Source organism: Mustela putorius, unplaced genomic scaffold (genome assembly GCF_011764305.1).
Source record: "Mustela putorius furo isolate JIRA1106 unplaced genomic scaffold, ASM1176430v1.1 tig00000407_pilon_pilon_pilon, whole genome shotgun sequence".
In the NCBI taxonomy this organism is placed as follows: Eukaryota; Metazoa; Chordata; class Mammalia; order Carnivora; family Mustelidae; genus Mustela; species Mustela putorius.
In genome coordinates, this window is record NW_025421373.1 from 29,370,959 (window position 1) to 29,392,575 (window position 21,617).

The 21,617-nt window shown below is 38.1% G+C and overlaps 1 protein-coding gene across 2 annotated transcripts in view; it reads right to left on the reverse strand.

The window, feature by feature from the left end:
- Window positions 1–17,170: 17,170 nt before the first annotated feature.
- SOX30 (SRY-box transcription factor 30) overlaps window positions 17,171–21,617 on the reverse strand; it is a 35,705-nt gene continuing 31,258 nt past the window's right edge. The window contains exon 5 of one of the 2 annotated variants that reach the window (XM_004737723.3): window positions 17,171–18,910. In XM_004737723.3, the coding sequence (XP_004737780.1) occupies window positions 18,529–18,910 (382 nt within the window). In that variant the 3' untranslated portion in view covers window positions 17,171–18,528. The remainder of the gene's footprint in view (window positions 18,911–21,617) is intronic. The other variant, XM_004737724.3, reaches the window with a different exon arrangement.

Genomic DNA, 21,617 nt, shown 5'->3' on the forward strand with positions numbered 1-21,617 from the left:
CTAAGCCTGCCTCTCTGCCTACTTGTGATCTCTGTCTGTCAAATAAATAAATAAACAAAATCTTAAAAAAAAAAATTCTTTCTCCTTTCCTTCCCCATCTGCCCCTTCTCTTTCTCTTTCTGTCTGTCTAAAATAAATAAATAAATAAATAAATAAATAATCTTTTAAAGAATGTCTTTGGGAGAGAGGGGATTACAGGTGTTTAACAATGTTTTTGTGTGTTTTAAAATTTTTCTATAGCAAATTATCCCTCACTTTTCTACAAAGAGAATATGTTACTTTTACACACACACAAAGCCATACACACATATTTTTTAAATCAAAGAACAGTCTCTGCTTGAGGGAATTTACAGTACAGTAGGAGATATGTTATAGACAAATAAGGGTGTTATTAAGTTAGACGTTGTATATTCATGACCATTTGGGGACCCAACTTGAACTGTCTTAACACAAAAGGCTCACAGACTGTGACTGGCCTTGCTTGGATTGTATGCCATCCTTGAACCAATTGCAATATCCAGAACATGGGGTTCCAGGTCTGGATCATGAGACCACCTGATAAGCCCTGCCTACCATCAGCACCTTATTGAGTGTGGTGGGTGCCTTAACCAGAATATATAAGGAGATGTGACAGTGAAAGACCAAACAAGAAGCAAAGGCACAGAAGAAGTGACACTTAACCTGAGTGTTCAAAGGTGAGGAGGTATTTCCAGGCAGCTGGGATCAGAAGGGCATTTGAGAAGGATGAAGGTGAACAGTATGAATAGTGGTAAAGAGAGAGAGAGAGGGAAACAAGATCCTCTTGGCCAAGATGTTGAGCCTTCATCCTGAGGGTAATACAGAGTCTCAAAAGGATTGAAGGCTAAGACACATGTGTTTGATAACCTTTGTTTTACCCTGCAAGGTACAATGCCTGATGTGTATTATTACAAGTAAGAATAGTAATATTTTCTGTCTCCTGCATGAGACTCCATGAACTCTCCAGTGACTGTGAGGAGGGTAGTTAGAGGAATCTTTGACAATACCCTTCACTAAACCAGTGTGTTTCTGTGTTTTTAACCATGATCCTCAGTAAGAAATACCTTTTATATCACAATTCAACTGAATTTCACTGAATCGTTTAAACAAACAAACAAACAAAAACTCTGCCCTGGACTACCTACTCCATAATGGCAGTGACCATGACTGTATGACTCTTTTGATTATCACTATACCTTCTATGTCTGGCACAATGTTTGTCCCATGGTGGGCCCATAATATTACTATTATTACCAAGTATGTTTTCACTGAATAAATGCATGGGTGGATTGATAAATGATTCAGAATGCCTTGCTAACTACAAAGAGTTATATAGGTGCCAATAATTGGTCTTAGCAACAAACTCAGAGCTATGTTTATGAAACTGTATGGTAGACAAATCACCAGAGCAGACAGTGGGAGGGGATGCTGAGCGCAGGGCAGAGTTGGAATTTAATGCTAACAAGGGGTGGTGCCCCATGTACCACATTGGAGTGATTCATATTACTTCCTGGGCCACAGTCCTTGTCCATAACCCTGCTTCTTCTTTTACAGACTGAGTCATTTTATGGTATACGGGGACCATGAGTCAGAGAATGGAGATGAGACAGTTTCTTTTGCTGGCCCAAAGATTCCATCTCAGAGACTGCAACAAATGCACAAATTAATATTTTTCTCTGAATACGGATCTGGGTTTAAAAAGCCATTGTTGTACATATCTTTAAAGTGCATTTGGCTCAAGAGGGTCGCCAGGGACCACTTAAGCCTGTCATTTCCTCCCTGCCTTGAAGGTTATTGATCAGTATCAGTAGCAAAGCCCTTCCCATGCATTCTCTGTAATCAAGTTCTTTACACAGAAAGCCAACTCAAGGAAATGACTTGAAAAGAAGCAGTTTGCCCAAAGATTAGCAGTGCTAACTGGGGCTGAGCAATGACTTCCTCCCAGTGTCAATATTCCGTCAGGTTTGAGGATTAAGATCCCATTTGAAGAAGGGCTTATCAGAAGAAATAATGATTTTCTGTCTTTTAAAGAGCTAGAAACCTTCATGATAGACAAAGTCATCATTAAAGATCCTTAGTTCAGGACTGCACTAACAACTTAATAGTTACAGATGACTGGGAAGGGGTTGGGGGAGAATTTCCAATACCAATCACAGGGAGCCTTTTTCATCCAACAAGCAAGTCAAGAGCTGAAACCATGTTCTTAAAGAGGCCTTGAGCTTCAAGATTAAGGGACTTTGGGAACCAGCAGATCTTTGTAGGGTTTGTCTTTCCCCTGTCTGTGTCTTCTAAGTAATCACTTTGGTCAAGTTAAAGAACACACCTTCCCTGAGACTCAAATTCCTCAGCTATAAAATTTCAAAAGTTTTTGAGGATTAGGAAAAAAACAAGTATAGAAAAGCATCTAGTACTGTACTTAGCATGTAATTGTTAAACATAGTTCTCATGGTGGTGATGACGGTAATGGTGATGGTGGTGATGATGGTAATTCTTCTTATTATTATTATCATTTTATTTTAAAGTAATGTTAAGAAATAGAATATCAAGTTAATATTCAGAATTCAGTTGGGAAGGTGAGTTGGATTTCCAAATAAACATAGTGCCAAGCAGTATTTGAGAATAGCCATTTCTATCTTCCTGTCTTTACACAAGCTGTTTCATCTACTGGAAAAGACTTCTCACACCAGGTTCTATTCAAACAGAGCCAGACTTCATTTCACATGCTTTTATATAGAATAAAAGAGAGGGCTGTCCTTGGTCACTCAATTCAAGCAAGCTGTTCTCCAAGCTCCCCTGTTTCTCTTACCCTTCACTTGTGTGATTGTCCCCTTATAGCCTTTCAGTTAACACTGCCTCTACTTGAACTAACTTGAGTGAGTTTCTGTTTTTGCATCCAAAGAGCTTTGATTAGGATACCACCAATGAGTGTGGTTTTAAACGTTTTAGGGTGAGGGTGTTGGGAACAGGAAGACTGAAGCAAGCCAAATAGAAGGTGGGATGTGGAAGTCATGGGTTGATCATCAAAGGTCTTTAGAACTCATGAGATCTCTGTGGAGGGAAAGAGAGATGATAGAAAAAACTAGAAACATGACTGACTTGAAGAAGAGCTTAGATAAATTTTTGTCCCACTAAGTGAAATCACAGTATCTAGTGTGTATAGCCAGCACAATCTAGGCACTGGGGAGAATACAAAGAAGAATAAACACAACCTCTGCCCTTCAGGAAGCCACAGTTCTACCTACAATTTCTACTGAGTACAGATGAAGTGTAAAGATGACTCACCAGCAGTTTTCTTAGGAGTCTTAAAGACTGATAATGAGGAAAAGTGGGCTTTATAAATGGAAAATAGCTTTGTAAATATAATGGATGTTAGTATTCAGACCAGGAATAATAACAGTTCAGTTATGATCTACTGTACCAAACACAATTACAAATCTTTTATATATATCATTTGAAGGAAAATAAAGTGCCCCGATTTATCCCATTTTGCAGATAAAGAAATGGACCCTCAGAGAGATTAAGTCTTTGTCCAAGGTCATAGCCAGAGAGTAGCAGGACTCGAAGTCAACTCACATTTATGTAACAACTGGATATCTGTATGAAAAAAAAAAAAAAAAAGGAATTTTGGCTTTTACCTCACATTATATACAAATATTGCTTCAAAATAAATCATAGAGCTAAAAGCTAAAACTACAAACTTCTAGAAGAAATCATAGGAGAAAATATTCACAACCTTGAGGTAAGCAAAGATTTCATGGACAAGACACAAAAGTTTAATAAAAGGAAAAACTAATTAGACTTCCCCAAATAAAACACCACTGCACTTTGAGAGACACTACTAAGAAACTGAAGTGGCAAGCCACAATACGGGGAGAAAATATTTGCAACACAAATATCAGATAAAAGACTTTTAACCAGAATATAAAAAGAACTCTGGAAAAAAAAAAAAAAAGAACTCTGGAAAGTCAATAAAGAGAGGTAGTTCAATTAAAGAAAAATGGACAGAAGATTTTAACAAACCCTTCAAAAAAAGTGACGTATGAATAGCCAGTAAGCACATGAAGAGATATTCAACATGATTAGTTAGAAGGGAAATGAAAATTAAAAGCACTATGAGATGCTATTTGATACCACTGAGAGTGACTAAACTTGAAGGGATAGCCAAAACCAAATATTGGTGAGGGTGCGAAGCAACTGGAACTTTCAGTTACTCCACTTTGGAAAACTATTTGGCAGGTTTTTACTAAGTTAAACACACACTTATTTTATGACCCAGCAATTCCACTCCAAGATATTTGCCCAAGAGAAATGAATGCATATATCCACAAAAAGATTTTTACATGAATACATATAACAACTTCATTCATGATAATCAAAAGAAGCAAACTCAAATGGCTAGACAGATTGTGATATATCCATGCAATAGTATATTATCCACAATGCAAAAGAACTGTTGATACATGCAATAACACTGATGAATCTCAAAAATTTTAGTCTAGTGAAGGAAGTCATGACCAAGATAGTACATACTTTATGATCCAATTTATGTGAAATTTTGGAAATGGCAAAACTAAGTTGCAGTGATAGAAAGTAGATCAGTGGTGGCCTAGAGTGGAGTCTGGGGGGAGAGGATTGGCTGGAAGGAGCAGATAAGAATTTTTTTGAGGTGATGGGGTGGTGGTGGTTGTATGGGTGCCCACATTCATCAGAGTTTATCTAGTGTATGTGCACTTAAAATGAGTACCTATTATTATATGTAAATTATATCTCCAAAAATAGTTTTTTCAAAAGGAGAGAACCTTGAAACATGGAAAATTGTTCCACAGGTGCTGTGGCAGGGAGAGGGCCTCACCCAGCAGACATGTAGAAGATGTTGAAGCAGACGACAGCTGGAAACCTTCAGAGAACATTTGGTTTGTAAAATCACTTTCTGCTTTGCCAAGACCTTTCGTTCTCTAAGAGGTGACAATCCCTTCTCAGGTTCTATCAGACACCAGGTGCTGGCCTTACAAGAACAGCACTGTCCAGAGGACAACAAAAGGGAGAAAGGGGCCCAGTGTTCTTACTCAGCTCCCTGGAATCCAAGAAGATAACCTGATTTATTCTGAGTTCTCTGTGAAAATCCTCATGCCTCTCTCCTCCTCTTACCTCACATCCCCTCTCACTTCCTTAGAAGCCCCTCTCTGGCTCTCACTCACAAGATCCCTGAAGCAGCACAGAGACTGTACATAGCCACCAACTCCCAAGCCCTTTGCTTTCTCCAGAGAAACCACAGGAAACACTGCATGGAATAAATCCCTCCAGTCACAATTATTCAGACATTCTTATAAGTACTGTTCTTTTAAAAAGCTGGAAAGTTGGGTTGAGGAGTTTGGGGTTATTATTAGCACCAAACACTATAAAAAGGAAATGCCACTGATAAACTTGGGTAGCTATATTTTTATATGGGATAATTCAAGTTAACTTCTTTGAGTTCCCAGTCATAAGAAATCCTTAATAAAAATACTACCTCAGGTCATACCCTCAAACCCAGCTTAAACATTGCTGAAATCCACAGGGGATATTCCAGTCAGGGCTGACTAGGAGAACTAAGATTGTGTTTTTAGCCTATTTTTATGTCTGTTCCCTTCTGAGTTGCTCAGGTCTGTCCTACCAAAGGAAAATAATCCATCAGTCCACATACAAATATTTACTTGTAGTGACTATGTGGAGACAGCATGGCAAAGGGGTTGGTGTGCAGGTCAGACTTAACCAAGCTTGGTTCCATGAAGCATCAGGCAAGTTACTCAACCCTTTTGAACTTTCCCTACAAGATGGGTTGCTGTCAACCCTTTGAGTTAATGCCTGACACCTGACACTTGGTAAATTTTCAGTAAATGTTAATTCATTATTATGTGTTCAGTCATGTCTCTTACCCTAGGAACTGCAAAGATGTGATTTTACCTTTGGAAATTCTACACTCTCTCTTGACACACAAAGCATACCAACAGGAGAATAAAAGAGCAACAGAAATAATGAGATCTTGTGTGGGTAAAGTTGTTAAAAAACGTACTTCAGAGACCCTGCTAGCCTCCCACTTCCATCTCTATTGGAGAGCAATTTGTCAATGTGCGTCAAGAGCCTTTAAAATATGTTTGCCCTAAAGAAAACAAGCCTGTGAGCAAAAATTTATAGTGGATATTAGAGTAGCAAAAAACTGGTAATAGTCTAAGTGTCTAACAACGAAATTTCCATGAATATTTAGACATTACAATTGAACATTTACTCAAACCAGGTCATAAAACAATATGTACACGATGGGTCCAATCAAGGGTATAAACTGAAGCATTGCTTTCATTAAGAATTTCTTGTGACCAGGAGCTCTAAAAAGAAAAGTTGATTTACTCCCATATAAAAGTATAGATATGTGGATAAATGTATACATACATGTAGGAAAGGTCTATAGACCATGGCTTGACACAGTAGTTTCATGTGTGGGTGCTGCTTTTGAGTGGGTTTTTTGTTTTGTTTATTTGTATTTCTATAGAGATACATTGCTTTTATATTAGGAAAAAAAGTCCTCGAAATTTAGATAAACAGTTCAATGAATCTAGGAAAACAGAAAAAAATACAACACAATAGGTAAATAAGCAGTGGCCTATATTTTGCTTGACGTTTCTAAGAATTCTACACCCTTTATTTAGCTTTCCACAAATAACACCGATTCACTGTGTGACTGGGCAGACTTTTCCCCTCTCTGGCCCTCAGTTTTCCATGTGTAAAATGCATAAGTTGGACTAGATTGGGGATGGCAAATGAGTTTACCTTGAGTGTCTGCGCTGTATCATTGCTAGAGACTGCCTGGACCACCTCTGTGATGAGAATGAATGTTTGAAAGTGGCTAGAGCTCTGTGACTAACAATGTGTGTCATGGATGTAAGCATGTGGAATGACACAGGAGGACCATGCAGTTCCTATATGTAGACTAGATAACTTTAAGGTTTCTTGAAACATTATGAGCCTGGGGCATCTTCCAGCAAAAATATTAATCTGAATTTGAAAAGTCACAGGGGTTGGGGGAACCTAATTCCAAATCACTTTCCATCTTATTTTATGGGAGCCAAGACATAATTTGGGGTTTATTGAAGAAGAAAATAGTCATGGCCTTTGTGTCTCCATCATATTTGCCTCCACTACCTCCCATCCCCAGAACAAGGAATAAATGTGCAGCTGTTGTTTCAACTTCTTCAATCTGAAAGAATTTGAAAACCACAGCTGTTAGAGGCATAAACCTGACTCTAAATCTGTTCTTGGTCCATGTCTCATGTTTCATGGAATTCTCTAAAAGCCACACCTCTGGGAGTCGAGTCAAGGAAGGCCACTTCTGTCCATCACTACACTCCCAGGATCAGAAGTGCTAAGTGCTCATTCCCAAGGGGACTTTCCTGTATGAAGTAGCGCCTGTTCCTGTCCAGAGTCAGTGGAACCAAGCTCCTGAGAGGGGTGTTGATGTTCCTAAGGTCATATGATGAGTTCAACTACCACCCAGCTTTTCCCATTTGCAAGCAGACATGGATAATTGGGCAAACATCAGCATCTGGCTGCCAGCAGATTGGCTATTTGGAGGAGGGGCAGGCTGGAGGGTTTTACTGCATCTCAACTTAACCACACTAATCTACCCTAGCTTTCACAGAGAACAGCAGGCTATATTCAGGGATCTCGGCAACAGCTGTGCCTTCCAAACCAAGATGCTGTTCAGAAAGATGATCCAAATGCAGGCTATGTGTTTCAGCAGGAGGTGGTGGGACTTTCCTGCTCAAATGGCCCTTTGTGTGCTTCAGGAAGATGGGGCATTAACCTCACACGTGGCTAACCCAAGATGGATGACTTGGCATTCTCAATTTACATTTGGCTGGTGGTCAGAACTGAACTGTCAAAATGCCTGGATATCTGAGCACACAGTGCCTGACTTGTTCAGACTTGTTTCTGATGAAGTGGGTGGATCCTGGGGCTTTTGCTCTAGCCAGATTTGATAAGCTAAACAAGGCTGGACTGTTACAAAGGCTGGCTCTAGTGTTCCTTCCCCTCAGGGCAGCAGAAATCAGTATTCTGAATCGGTGGCCTCTATTATCAACTTCATTTATCTTCAGCATCTTTATCTATTTCTGGGTCTTCCCTGACATTTACCCACTTGTTGCAAGTGTGGTTCTGCCCAAGACTGGGGTATTGGGAGCACAGGGCCTGTGCTCACGTTGCTTCTACTTAGCTCTGTAAAGTCACCTGCTGGGTCTTCTTGACTTTGTAGTCAGACACTTTGCAAGTACATAGTGCTTCTGGATTCATCAGTGCTCTGAATTGCCTTCTCAGGCCAAGGGGAGTCAGAAGCTGGCCTGCTGTACCCCTACTTGTCATGGGCCTGCACCATTATATGACAAAGTTCAACACTTCCAGTATGGAGCTAGGAGGGTTTTCTCTGCCTCCCTTCTCGTTCAAACTAGAATAGAGATAGAGCTACTAAAGATTCCAGAATTATTCAAACATCTTGATTCCCAACAAAAGTTGTGAAGGAAACTCAGGCCAGCCTCGTACACTGACTCCTTGAGTACGACAAGGGTATCACATGGGAGGAGCTAAGTACAAGTCTCACAAGAAGTTGTAAACCCAGAATCAAGGCATTATAGTCCTAACAAGGGATCCAAGGAAATGATCCCAGACAGTCTCCTCTGGCCTGGCAGCCCTTTACTCCACATGGGTGCTGAGACCAATGTGTGGGCAGCTCCCCCATGAAGAAGGGGTGCCTAGGGTGAGGGTAGAGGGTGGCTGCATCTGCCATGATGGACCCCAGATTGATAGGCAGGCTTTGCACTAGTCACTGGTTTAGGCCACGGTAAAGCAAAGTAAGAGCAACCTCACTAGAGTGAGATGTACTCCCACTTAGCCTTGAACCCAGCCAGCCTTTATGCCGTGGCCTAGTTTGGAGTTATCAAGAGAACCTCTTAGAAAGTTTAACTCCTTGGAACCTTCTCAAAGGTCATATATTTTGAGCGCTGGCTCTGCGTTTATTTATAGGAATCTAGTCTAAAGAAAGGAATTTGTTTTGGCCAAAAGGCTGTGGTATCAGTGCTGGTAATCATGATACATGTAAGGAACAATTTAAATTCCAATAGTAAGTGATTGGTTAAAGAAATTATAGTCTATCTATATGAGTCAACCATTACAAGTTGTGTTCTAGACTAGTACCTCCTGGTGTAAATACAACCCACCACCTAAGAAATATTCTGATCAAAACTCTGGATCTAACTACTAATTGTTAGAAAATTTAGGGCACAAAGGAACATGTTAAATGACATCAAGAGGATACAATCAGCAAAATTCAGAATGTAAGCACTCTACAAAACAAACCTAGCTTCTTCTTTAACAAACAAAACAAAACAAAACAAAATGACATTAGGCATACATAAAGAAAAAGAGATTTAGGAAATATCTGAAACAAATGCAGTAAGTAGACCTTGCATAAATCCTGTTTGAAACATGTAATTTTTTTTTTAAAGTCATTTATGAGACAATTGGGGAAGTTGAACACTGGATATTTGATGGTACATATGAATGATTGCAGTTAGTTAAAAGAGCTCTAATCTTGGAGCACGTGGGTGGCACAGTTGGTTGAGCATCCAACTCTTGGTTTTGGCTCAGGTTGTGAACTCAGGGTTCTGAAATTGAGCCCCATATCAGGTTCTGAGCTCAGAACTTGGATTCTCTCTCTCTAGGTCCCTCCCACTTGTGATCTTTTTCTCAAATAAATAAATCTTTTTCTTTTTTTAAAAGAGACCTATCTATGAAAAACTCACAATGAATATTATTATCAATGGGAACCTTCCCTTTGAGATCAGGACCAGGACAACGATGTCCACTCTCGCCACTGTCGTTCAACATATTCCTAGACGTCCTAGCAACAGCAATCAGACAACAAAAAGAAATAAAAAGTATTCAAACTGGCAAAGAAGAAGTCAAAAATGGAGTCCTAATCTTTTAGAGATATATACTGAATATTTATGGATAAAATAATATTTACAATTTGCTTTTTAAAAATTTTTCTTCAGTGTTCCAAAATTCATTGTTTATGCATCATACCCAGTGCTTCATGCAATACATGCCCTTCATAATACCCACCACCAAATCCATTGAGTAAAGTGTGTAGGGGGTATATACTTGGTAGTTGCTGAATGTGGGTAATAGGTACAGGAAGTTTATTACAATGCTTATGCTATTTTTGTATAGTTTGAAATTACCATAACAAAAAGTTTTAGAAAACATAGTGTAGAGGAAAATCTGTGTCACAGGTTAAGTGTTTACGTCATATTACATGAAAAGAGAGAGTCTGCAAGGGGTTGTATCTTAAGTTCCATCTCGTTTTTGTAACTGTGTGCATATATGCATGAAAGAATCTGCTGAAATACGTGAACCAAAATGATTAATGAACTATGATTAATTATGAAGCCTGGACTACAGTAATTTTTAATTTTTATGGCATTTACTACTCTGAGTTTTTTCCAGTAATCATTGTTACTCTTATAAGCAGAAAATAACAATAAATCTATTTATAATTAGGAAAAATACATGCATAACTATATTTTCACAGAAGAAGTTACAGAAAGAGAGTACTTATGGAAGAATTTGGGACTTTTCTGTGTTTTCCTAATTCACTCAAAGAGTACAATTTGTTTGTACAAAGAAGTTTAGAACAAGTACACCTCAGCTTTATATTAGGCATTTTAAGAAAATGTCTGAATATTTCATAACTAATGTCTTATGATTCTACACCTGTACAAAGTTGAACTTCTTCCTGGCAGACCTGAGTTCTGCTCTTCCAACAAGGAAGAACTGTTTGATGTGAGACAAGTCAATGGCTCTTCTCTGGGTCTCTGTTTCTTCACCTTGTGTTTTTCATGAAACTCAAATGGGAAAGCAAATTGTTCTGGTTGGCTTTATACAAGTGTCAGGAGGTGGTAGTGGCTACTACTCTCCCAACAATTATACCATCACATCTTAAGGAAGAAAAAAAGCCAACACTGGGGCAGGTAAACACGTGAGTAAGACAAATTTATTTCCCTCCCAATCATGTTCTCAGGGTTGGCCTTGTTCTAGCAACCTGGAGGTGTCCCAGAGACATTATAAAACAGAGTGGCGAGAGGGATGCTGTGTGCCATCGCTGAAAGGGAAGAGGGAAACACCAGGACACAACTACTGCTCATAATATGCCTCCAGTGTTGTGCACAATCATTAATCCTCCAAAAAATCCTGTGAGATATGTATAATTATAATTCTTATTGTCCAGAAAACGGGTTCAGAGAGCTGAAGTTACTTGCCCTATGTCACACAGTTCCAGAATGATGGAGCAGGACTCTTTTCTAATTATGTCTGATCCCCAAACTTGCAGAAATTCTTAAACATTATTCTTTACAGTATCACTAGAGGTAAAAAATGCACATTGTAAGCAATATTCAGAGTTTCAAGAGTTGACTGGCTCCTTGCACCACATGAAGGAGACTCTTTACATGTCCCTGTGATTGTCAAGACTAATATGCAAGAAATAAAAACCTACCACCATTGAGGAATAAATGCTTGAGCTAGGTAACTGGCTCAAGAACCAGTATAGGCAGGTATGAAGAAAAACTCTGTGGTGACTGGAACCAAAGACTCTGGATTCTCTGTCTTCCTTCCTCTGCTTCTGTGTTGGTGTCACCCACTCCTACCAGAGATGTGCCTTACCCCAGAGAGAGGAAACATGGCCATGTGTGTCTCCAAAGTCACTTCTTAGAGAATCATTTTTGATGAGGGAAGGAAAGCTGTCCCTCCATATCCACTTAGAAAAATCCATGTGAAGGCTCTGACTGTCCTGTTGACTAGTGCAACCAGTCCGGGACCCAACACTGCATCCAATGCACTACTGTGATTGCTGGCAGCAGAGAGAACCACTTGGCTTCAAAGGTCTCTACAAGAACGGGTAGGGAGTGATAGTCCCAGGAGGGAAAATTTGGAAGTCCACCACTGTGCTCTGGAAGGTGGTGACAAAATTAGGGATGAGTTGATGGCCCCTTTAATCTTGCAGCTTCCTTTCATGTTTTCTTTCACCCTAAGCTAAGTCAGGCTTCCACATCTGGTTGAAGAGAGTTCCATCAATTTGTGAATTCCAGCTGAGGCAGATTTTATTCCAGAATTGTTTGTCAGCAAGGGAAACATGGTAAAACACGATGGAGGCAAAGAGACTTGAGTTCAAATGTCAACTCTTTTGCTAACTTGCTGGGCTGCCTTGGATAAGTTACTTCACTTCTCCAGATTTTTCACTAGTTAAAGATGATAACACCTATTTACAAGGTTCTCATGAGGATTCATTGAGATAATCATATAAAATGCCAGATACAGTGGCACATAGCAGGCGTTCAACAAAGTGTAGCTTTTATTTAATTAATTCCACAAATACTTAGTGAGTGTGTACTACATTGCAAGACACAGTGTTGGGCATAAGGAATCATGAATCAAGAAAGAAAGACAAGGTTTCTATTGTCCTGGAGCTTCTCACAGCAGGGGTTGGTGAGGAGAAAATAAACAAGGAAATAAACAATATAGTTACAGATGGTGATAACTACTTTGGAAAAAAATGAAATTGTTTCCATACTTATAACTGATATAAAACCCCCCAGTTCAATCTCTCTCTCCACCCTTTTATCTATGTGTTGGGAGCTATTCTCAAGGAGTTCAGCATTTAGAGTAAGCTTGAACTTGGAAAGGCATTAAACCATGGGCTCCTAAGGGACATGAAGAGGAAAGAAAAATGGATTGTTGATAGGAAAATCGTGACAGTCTTCTACAGGATTTCCAAGTGCCATTTTGTCAACCTTTGCCTGGTAGGGTCCAGAATCACCTGGGGGAGCCTTTAAAAGATAGTTCCCAATTCCCATCCCCCAATGTTTAAATTATTGTGGTCTAGGATTTTTTTTTAAGCTTTTTTTTTTTAAATGGGCAATCAGATGAGAAGCATTCTTGCCAGCCAATCTATGAATTCTATTAGTCACCAAGGCTGAGAATACAAAGCTGCGTCTATTGCTCTGCTTACTACCATATGTTTGTTTCTAGTTTCTAGGATATTTGTGCCTATTGGGCCTCAAGGGGCTCAGAATCTAGCAGGAAATATGAACAAAGGTGTTGTGGGAATATAAAGCAGGAACAACGTAGTCTGTGAGGGTTGAAGAAAACTTTATGGAAGGGAAGAATCCTGGATAAGTTAGAATTTGGTTCGGCCGCACATGACAGAAAACACAAAATTATAGTGGGTTAAACTAGATAGAATTTCTTTTTCTGTCACATAAAGGTCTTGAGGAAAGTAATCCTTTATGGTGGTATGGTGTTTTAGATTCCTTTCTTGTTTTTTCCTCATTCTCATCATGAGGCCTAAACAGTCCAAGATGATTGCTCAGATTCCAGCCCTCACTTCTGTATTCCCTCCAGCAAGAACAACAAAGAGCAAAGAAAGGCATAACCTCTCCATTTAAAGGTATATTCTGGAAGTTGCACATGAAAATTCCTTTGACATTTTATAGTCCAGAACTTAGGTACATTCAAGAAATGAAACATAGCTAAAAATATTAAGTTCTATTACCAAAATAGAAAAGGAAAGCATTGGGAGACAACTGGAAGATCTCTACACTGAGATATTAAAAATTATTAGCCATTAGGGAGGGTAAGTCACAGAGTAGACTCAAGAAGAGCGTACTAGTGTGTCTCCATTTGCAGGATGGGACACCATGCCCCACTTTTCTTTCCACATGCTCTGTTCATCATCCTTCATATTGGGACTCGAAGCCCCCCTAGAGCGAGCCTATCTACCCTGGCCATTCAGTGCTCAGTTCTAATATGACCTTTAAAATGATATCAAAACCCCCATGTCACTGGAATAATGGTTGCTTAAAGGTACCCCCACTCCTTTGGTCTGTGAGAGAGCTCACTTTGAAATCACATCATTGAAATTACTAGGACAAATTACTGAAACCAATTTGGAAAAAACTACAATCCTAACTCTTTCATGTGGTTAATTATGGCACATCTGCCTGAAGCAGTGTTATGTAAGCATGAAAGGTAATCAATTATAAAGTCAAAGAGCATGAAAAATAGCTCATGATAAAATACTGAGGAAGTGCACATAGTGTGTGCATATGTTGTGATTCTAATTATGTGAAAGAATGTGTATATGGACAAATATTAGAAAGAACATCATAAAACAAAAGCAATTGTTGGGTGGATGAAAGGTTTTTCTTTTCTAAAAGCCAGTGTGGTTACATTACCTTTATGGCAGATACAATTTGAAATAAGTTGCAAAAACTTTATATGCTGTCAAATGTAGGTGTGCTGAAGAATTACCTGAGGAGCTTATTAAAACTTCAGATTTCTGGATTCTAGCCAAAGAGACTGTGATTCTATAGGTCTGGGGAATGACTGCATTCTTACCAAGCATCCCAGATCATGTTGTGGGAAGTGATGCACTAACCACATTTGAAAACCTGTACTGGTTAGTGTTTCAGAGAACGTCAAAAAGTAGTATAGAGTTGAGACATTGTCTGTGCTAAAGGAGCCCAACTTTGTGTTGTTTATTGTCTAAGTGAGCTCCAATAAGCTCAGCCCCCACAGACAGTGTCTCAGGGAACACAGGCAAATGCTTAGAGTTTTGAAGAGATTCCCTTGAAAAAGAATACATGTAAGATGCTGTTCATTATTTTTAGAAATAAAAATTTTCTTGGTTTCAGAAAAGGAGCCAGAGATATAAGGGTCTAGCAGGCAGAACCCCCAACTTCCCTATGAGCATTCATCACTTGGTGGAAAGTTTACTAAGATTTGTGTATGTTAAAATTATCAGAAAGGAGACAGGAGATAGGTAACGTTGCATCAAGTAGTTAGAATGCAGAATGTAGAGACAAAGGGTACATATCTATCCAGTGGATGTGGAATTTTTCATCAAGAAGAATTTGAATGTAACTCCTTATATACTTGTTTTTAGAAAGCTGATTTTATTATGAAGCCTTTGGAATTCCTCTAAAATTCAAAAAGTTTAAATGATTCAGAAAGCTAAAAATATGATGTGCCTCAGCAATCTGTTCCAAAATGTAGGCCAGAAATTTTTCAGAATTACCCTGCCCACATCAAAATTATACTGCTTTAAAATAGTGCATGTAGTTCATAGAAGCCCCAGAATTTCAACTTCTGTTCTAAACTACAACTTTCAAATGTAGCTTATAATTTGTTTGGCTCAGGAACAATCCTACTGACAGCTGGTTTGCACTGTGGAAAATATCCTTGTATGGGAATTTAGCACATTTGCCCACTTGAATTCTTGGACGTAATATCAACTTCCATTAGAGAAATGCAACTCACAACTATAAGTTTCAGTTCTTATTTTTAAGATAATCAAATACTTGGGGCTCCTGGGTGGCTCAGTGGGTTAAAACCTCTGCCTTCGGCTCAGGTCATGGGATTGAGTCCCGCATCGGGCTCTCTGCTCAGCAGGGAGCCTGCTTCCTCCCTCTCTCTCTGCCTGCCTCTCTGCCTACTTGTGATCTCTGTCTGTCAAATAAATAAATAAAATCTTAAAAACAAAAAAGATAATCAAATACTTAGTGCAAAAACAAAACAAAAAAACAAAAACCAGTTTATTTAGCTACTAACGCAGGAAACCATATGTGAAGTTAACAATTGAAAACCAAAGCCACCAGCTATAATTGTATTAGCAACTTCCAAAGTGGATTCTATGAGATGTTAGCAGACATCGATAAAACAAAAAAGGGAATCTCAAGCCAGTAAGTTTGGGTAGCACTGTAATAAACTGTTAAACATGATTCTTCACCGCAAAACTTTTGACAACCTTTACAATGATAATGGGCATTCACAATCTCCAAGGTGGGGAAATAGTATGTGTTTCCCAAACTTAAGTATTGTCAGAATCTCTAAAACGCTTGGGTTCCAACTAACATACTTAAAGAAACACTCTCTTGCCTTTCTAAATTTGATAACTAAGCTCTTGAAAATTGGGATTATATTTATTTTTGTTTTATTTTCACGGAGAGCAGTTTTCTTAATTTGCAACTAGCCAGAGCAGTTTTGTCCAAAGCATAGAAAAGTTTGACATTTTAAACATACTGACATTTCAACACACTTTTAAAGGAGGCTAGTCTTATTACAAATATAACCTCTGATTTATAAGGACAAACAAGGCAATGAATCCTAATAGAATGTGCTCATGGCTCTCATCTTAAAGAATTTCACTCTGATGACTTGGAGAGGCAGATGAATTAGTGTCAATGGGGCAGGGCTTTGTTTAGTCTGTAGCTCTCTAGTCTGAGTCAACTGTGATTTAAAGAGCTAGAAGTGAGCAGATAGGGGCATTTGTAGCTAGGCAGGCTTATTTGCAATTGGGTGACTTTTCTACATAAAAGTTTTCCATATTTTTAAGCCCAAATTATACTGTGGATCTGTACAGAATCTAAGCTCCTGACTTCTGATCCCAGTACTGTTGCTCATCCTCAAACAGCCATTAAGGAGAAGGAAGGAAGGAATTGTTGGTGCCGGGCTAGTCTGAAGACAGTTAGGAAACACTAAACAATGCCCTATAACATTCAGCTGTCTTACAAAGGGATTCCTCCAACCAATTTGTTTATAAGAATAAGGTCTGTCATCAAAACCCAGTTTAGTCACTATGCTGTCATTAAAATGATTGGGGCACCTGGGTGTCTCAGTGAGTTAAAGCCTCTGCCTTCGGCTCAGGCATGATCTCAGGGTCCTGGAATCAAGCCCCGCATCAGGCTCTCTGCTCAGTGGGGAGCCTGCTTCCTCCCTCTCTCTCTGCCTGCCTCTCTGCCTACTTGTGATCTCTGTCTGTCAAATAAATAAATAAAATCTTTAAATAAAACAAAATGAGATGGGATAAAATGGGTCAAACTGTCACACACATTTCTTCCTTCATCAATTGTGAAGACAACCAGATGTTGCTTTAGTTCCTACATGAGGTTACACGTTTGCTCTCTCCACCAAGATATTTGTTTTGCTCTTTAACCACATTGAAGTGACATTGCACAGAGTGATAAAGAATATAAAATATAAGAATAAAATTTTTATTGGGTAGAGGAAATCTTAGATACAATTAAGTATAAGGCTGATGAAATGTATTAACAACCTTTCCTTAAGGAACAAATGCAAACTTAGTAAAGGAAGAAGTTGGAAGCTTAGAACAACTTTCCATACAAAATTTCCAAGCAGTTTTAGTAACAAAATCTCAATTTGCATGAATTATACAGATCATTGAAGGAAAAGTATATTGGTTTGTGGCTACTTCTGATCCTCAGTTCAGGTGCCTTGTAGATCTCTTCTACCATGATCCCAATTCTGGTGGTCCTGATCTTGTTCTAAATAGGTTCTTTCCATCCATAGTGGACACTCACCATGAGGACACATCATAAGAAGGATTTTTATTGCTCACCGTGAATTAAACAAATTCCATGTGCTCTTACACATGAACTCCATGGTTTCAGAGACAGCTGCTTGCACCAAATCTGGAGGAGCTCTTCCATTTGTGGGGGTGCTTAAGTCACATGTACAACACATGTAAAGAGTTTAGAAATAGCATCAGAGTATGTGCACAACATCTTTGTTGAAAAAGTTTCAAGTCTCATGTAAGCTAACAGGATCTGTGCAATTCTGGAGACTATTAAGTAAAAATAAATTATCTGTATGTGGTATGGAAACCATCCTCATTTGAACAGTACTCGTTCTGTTTATTTCTATCCCCCAAACAGAAAACATCCAACAAGAACAATTTTATCTATGTTTATTTAATTATAACAAAAGTAGAACAATGCATACCAAATGGAAAAATAAATCCAAAAAAGATGATGAAAATGTTTAGGAACAGAAATGACTAATTTAGCTGAAGGAATTACCCAAGTGCCATGAAAACATATTTGAAACTTATAATTGGTTATTAAAGTAAATTAAATTTAGTAACTGAGTCTCAATTCATTACTAAAAATTATCAAAATATTTTCAAACTGTTACATAAAAACAGACAATATCAATAAGTAGTACATAAACACCAAACAAAAAATCATATGAGAAAAATAAATAAATGTATCCTGAGATAAAATACAAATCACACTTGTCATGCCAGATATATACTCCCTATCCCCTCAATAAAATTGTGAGAATTCAGTATTTTGCACATTCCAAGATAAAGTAATGATAATATATGTTGATACAAATTTCAGACACAAAAATAAATTACTTCATATCTTAAATATTCCTATGATGAAACATCAGGACTCCAGTTTCACTAATCAAAATTTTATGAAGGTATAAATTATGTTTGATTTGACTCCTCAAATCATGGCTGACAACTCCCAGCAAAGCATTCTAGGCTCTTTTTTTCTCATACCAACTGACCCAGAATATATTTTAAGAAATGTTTATTTTCTGTGCATATTTGTTTTAAAATTATAAATTCCTGAGCACTTTTTCTTCTTCCTCCTCATCACTGTCAGTGACATTGACTTGCTGGATGCTAGAGGGAGTTGATGTTGGGGCTGTGAAGACATTCTCCAAGGCTCCAATGTCCAGCTGAGGCATGGGATTTAAGTATTCTTCCCCACTGTGGCTATGACTGTTATAGTAAGAGGTCCCATCCATGCTCTCACAACTCCGAGAATCTTCACTGTGTGTGCGTTCATCTGGATAGTCTCTAAAAGGATAGTCTCTATTTAAAGCTGAAAACATAGCCTCGTGTTTTTGGTACCTGTCTTCATAATAACCAAGGCATTCTGGCATTGAACTTGGAAAATTTCCATAGCCAAAGGGAGGCCGACTATAAGGGCAGGTGCTGTAGCAGAAAGATAAAAAAGGAATTAGATCATACCTTGCTCCCATGCTGACTTGCATACAGACTAATTGAGCAAGTTTAACTGCACCCTCTTTGGGGCCTGGAAAGTGCCCAAGATAACTTTCTGCAACCACTTCATGTATTCATCTGCACTTTTACTACTACCAAGTCCCAACATAGAGTAAATAGCAAAGTAAGCCTGTGACTCACCAGAGCTAGTATCTAGTATCAGCCTTGTACTTCTTACCTTTGACAACCCTGACAAAGAAAAATTGATAATCTGGACTTTTCTCTCATGACACCATGTAAGATTTTGGAAATGTAGGCTTGTGTTATATTGTGCTAAAAATCAATGCTTAGTAAGTAGTACAACAATTGTTTTTACTAGTATTTGAAACAAAACTTATGGGGTGGGGAGACATATAATTGAGTTGGGATCAATACTCATCAACTGCATTTTTCACAAAACTAGAATAAGTAATTCCTAAAATCTGAGTGGAATCATAAAAGATCCTGAATAGCTAACACAATCTTGAGAAGAAAAAAAAAAAAGCTGGCAATATCACAATTCTATATTTCAAGACATACTACAAAGCTACAGTAATCAAAACAATATTTCACTGGTACAAAAATAGACATATAGATCAATAGAACAGAATAGAGAACCCAGAAATAAATCCATGATTATATGGTCAATTAATTTATGATAAAAGAAGCAAGAATGTACAATGGGGAAAAGACTGTCTTCAGTAAATGGTGCTAAGAAAACTGAACAGCTACATGTAAAGAGAATGAAACTGGGCCACCTTTGAACACCATACACAAAAATAAACTCAAAATGGATTAAAGACCTAAATGTGAGGCCTGAAACCATAAAAATCCTAGAACGCAGGCAATAATTTCTTTAACATTAGTCATAACAACATTTTTCTAGATATGTTTCCTAAGACAAGAGAAACTAAAGCAAAAATGAATTATTGAGACTATATCAAAATAAAAAACCTCTGCACAGCAAAGGAAACAATCAATAAAGCTAAAAGACAGCCTACTAAATGGGAGGAAATATCTGCAAATGACATATCAATAGTATCCAAAATATAAAAAAAACTTCTACAATTCAACACCAAAAAACAATCTGATTAAAAAATGGGCAGAGGACCTGAATAGGCATTTTTCCAAAGAAGATATACAGATGGTCAACAGACACATGGAAAGATGCTCAACATTCTCATCACCAGGGAAATGCAAAGTAAAACCACAATGAGATATCATCTTACACTTGTGAAAACAGCTGAAGTCAAAAAGACAAAAAAATAACAAGTGTTGGCAAGGATGTGGAGAAAAGGGAACCTCATATGCTGCTGGTGGAGATATATACTGGTACAGCCACCATGGCAAACAGCATAGAGATTCCTCAAAAAATTAAAAATAGAAATACCATATGATCCAATAATTCCACTATGGGGTATTTACCCAAAGAAAATGAAGACACCAATTCAAAAAGATATACTCATCCCTATGTTTACTTTAGTATTGTTTATAAAAGCTAAAAAATGGAAACAACCTAAGAGTCCATCAATAGATGAATGGATAAAGGAGATGTGTTTTATCACGAATGAAAGAGGAGAGATCACAATCAACACTGGCTAAATACAAACAATTATAAGAACATATTATAAGCAACTATATGGCAACAAATTAGGCAATCTTGAAAAAATGAATGCATTCCTAGAAATGTATAAACTACCAAAAATGAAACTGGAAGAAACAGAAAACCTGAACAGACCCATAACCAGCAAGGACTCTGAAGCAGTAATCAAAAGTCTCCCAATGAACATGAGTCCAGGATCAGATGACTTCCCAGGGGAATTCTACCAAATATTTAAACAAGAATTCATACCTATTCTTCTGAAGCTGTTTTCAAAAATAGAAATGAAAACTTCCTAACTCTTTCTTTAAGGCCAGCATTACCTTGCTCCCAAACCCAGACAAAGACCCCACCAAAAAGGAGAATTACAGACCAACATCCCTGATGAACATGGATGCAAAAATTCTCACCTAGATACTAGCCAATAGGATCCAACAGTACATTAAAAGGATTATTCATCATGACCACGTGGGGTTTATTCCTGGGCTGCAAAAGTAGCTCAACATCCACAAATCAATCAATGTGATACACTACATTAATAAAAGAAAGGACAAGGACCATATGATCCTTTTGATAAATGCAGAAAAAGCATTTGACAAAGTATAGCATGCTTTCTTGATTAAAACTCCTCACAGTGTAGGGATAGAGGAAACATACCTCAATATCATAAAAGCCATATATGAAAAGCCTACAGCAAATATCATTCTCAATGGGGGAAAAGACTGAGAGATTTTCCCCTAAGGTCAGGTACAGAACAGGGAGGTCCACTGTCACCACTATTGTTCAACATAGTACTAGAAGTCCTAACCTCAGCAATCAGACAACAAAAGAAATAAAGGTCATCCAAATTGTCAAAAAAGAACTCAAACTCTCACTCTTTGCAGATGGCATGATACTCTATGTGGAAAACCCAAAAAGCTCCATCCCAAAATTGTAAAACTCATACAGGAACTCAGCAATGTGGCAGGATATAAAATCAATGCACATAAATGAGTGGCATTTCTACACACTAACAATGAGACAGAAGAAAGAGAAAGTAAGGGGTCAATCCCATTTACA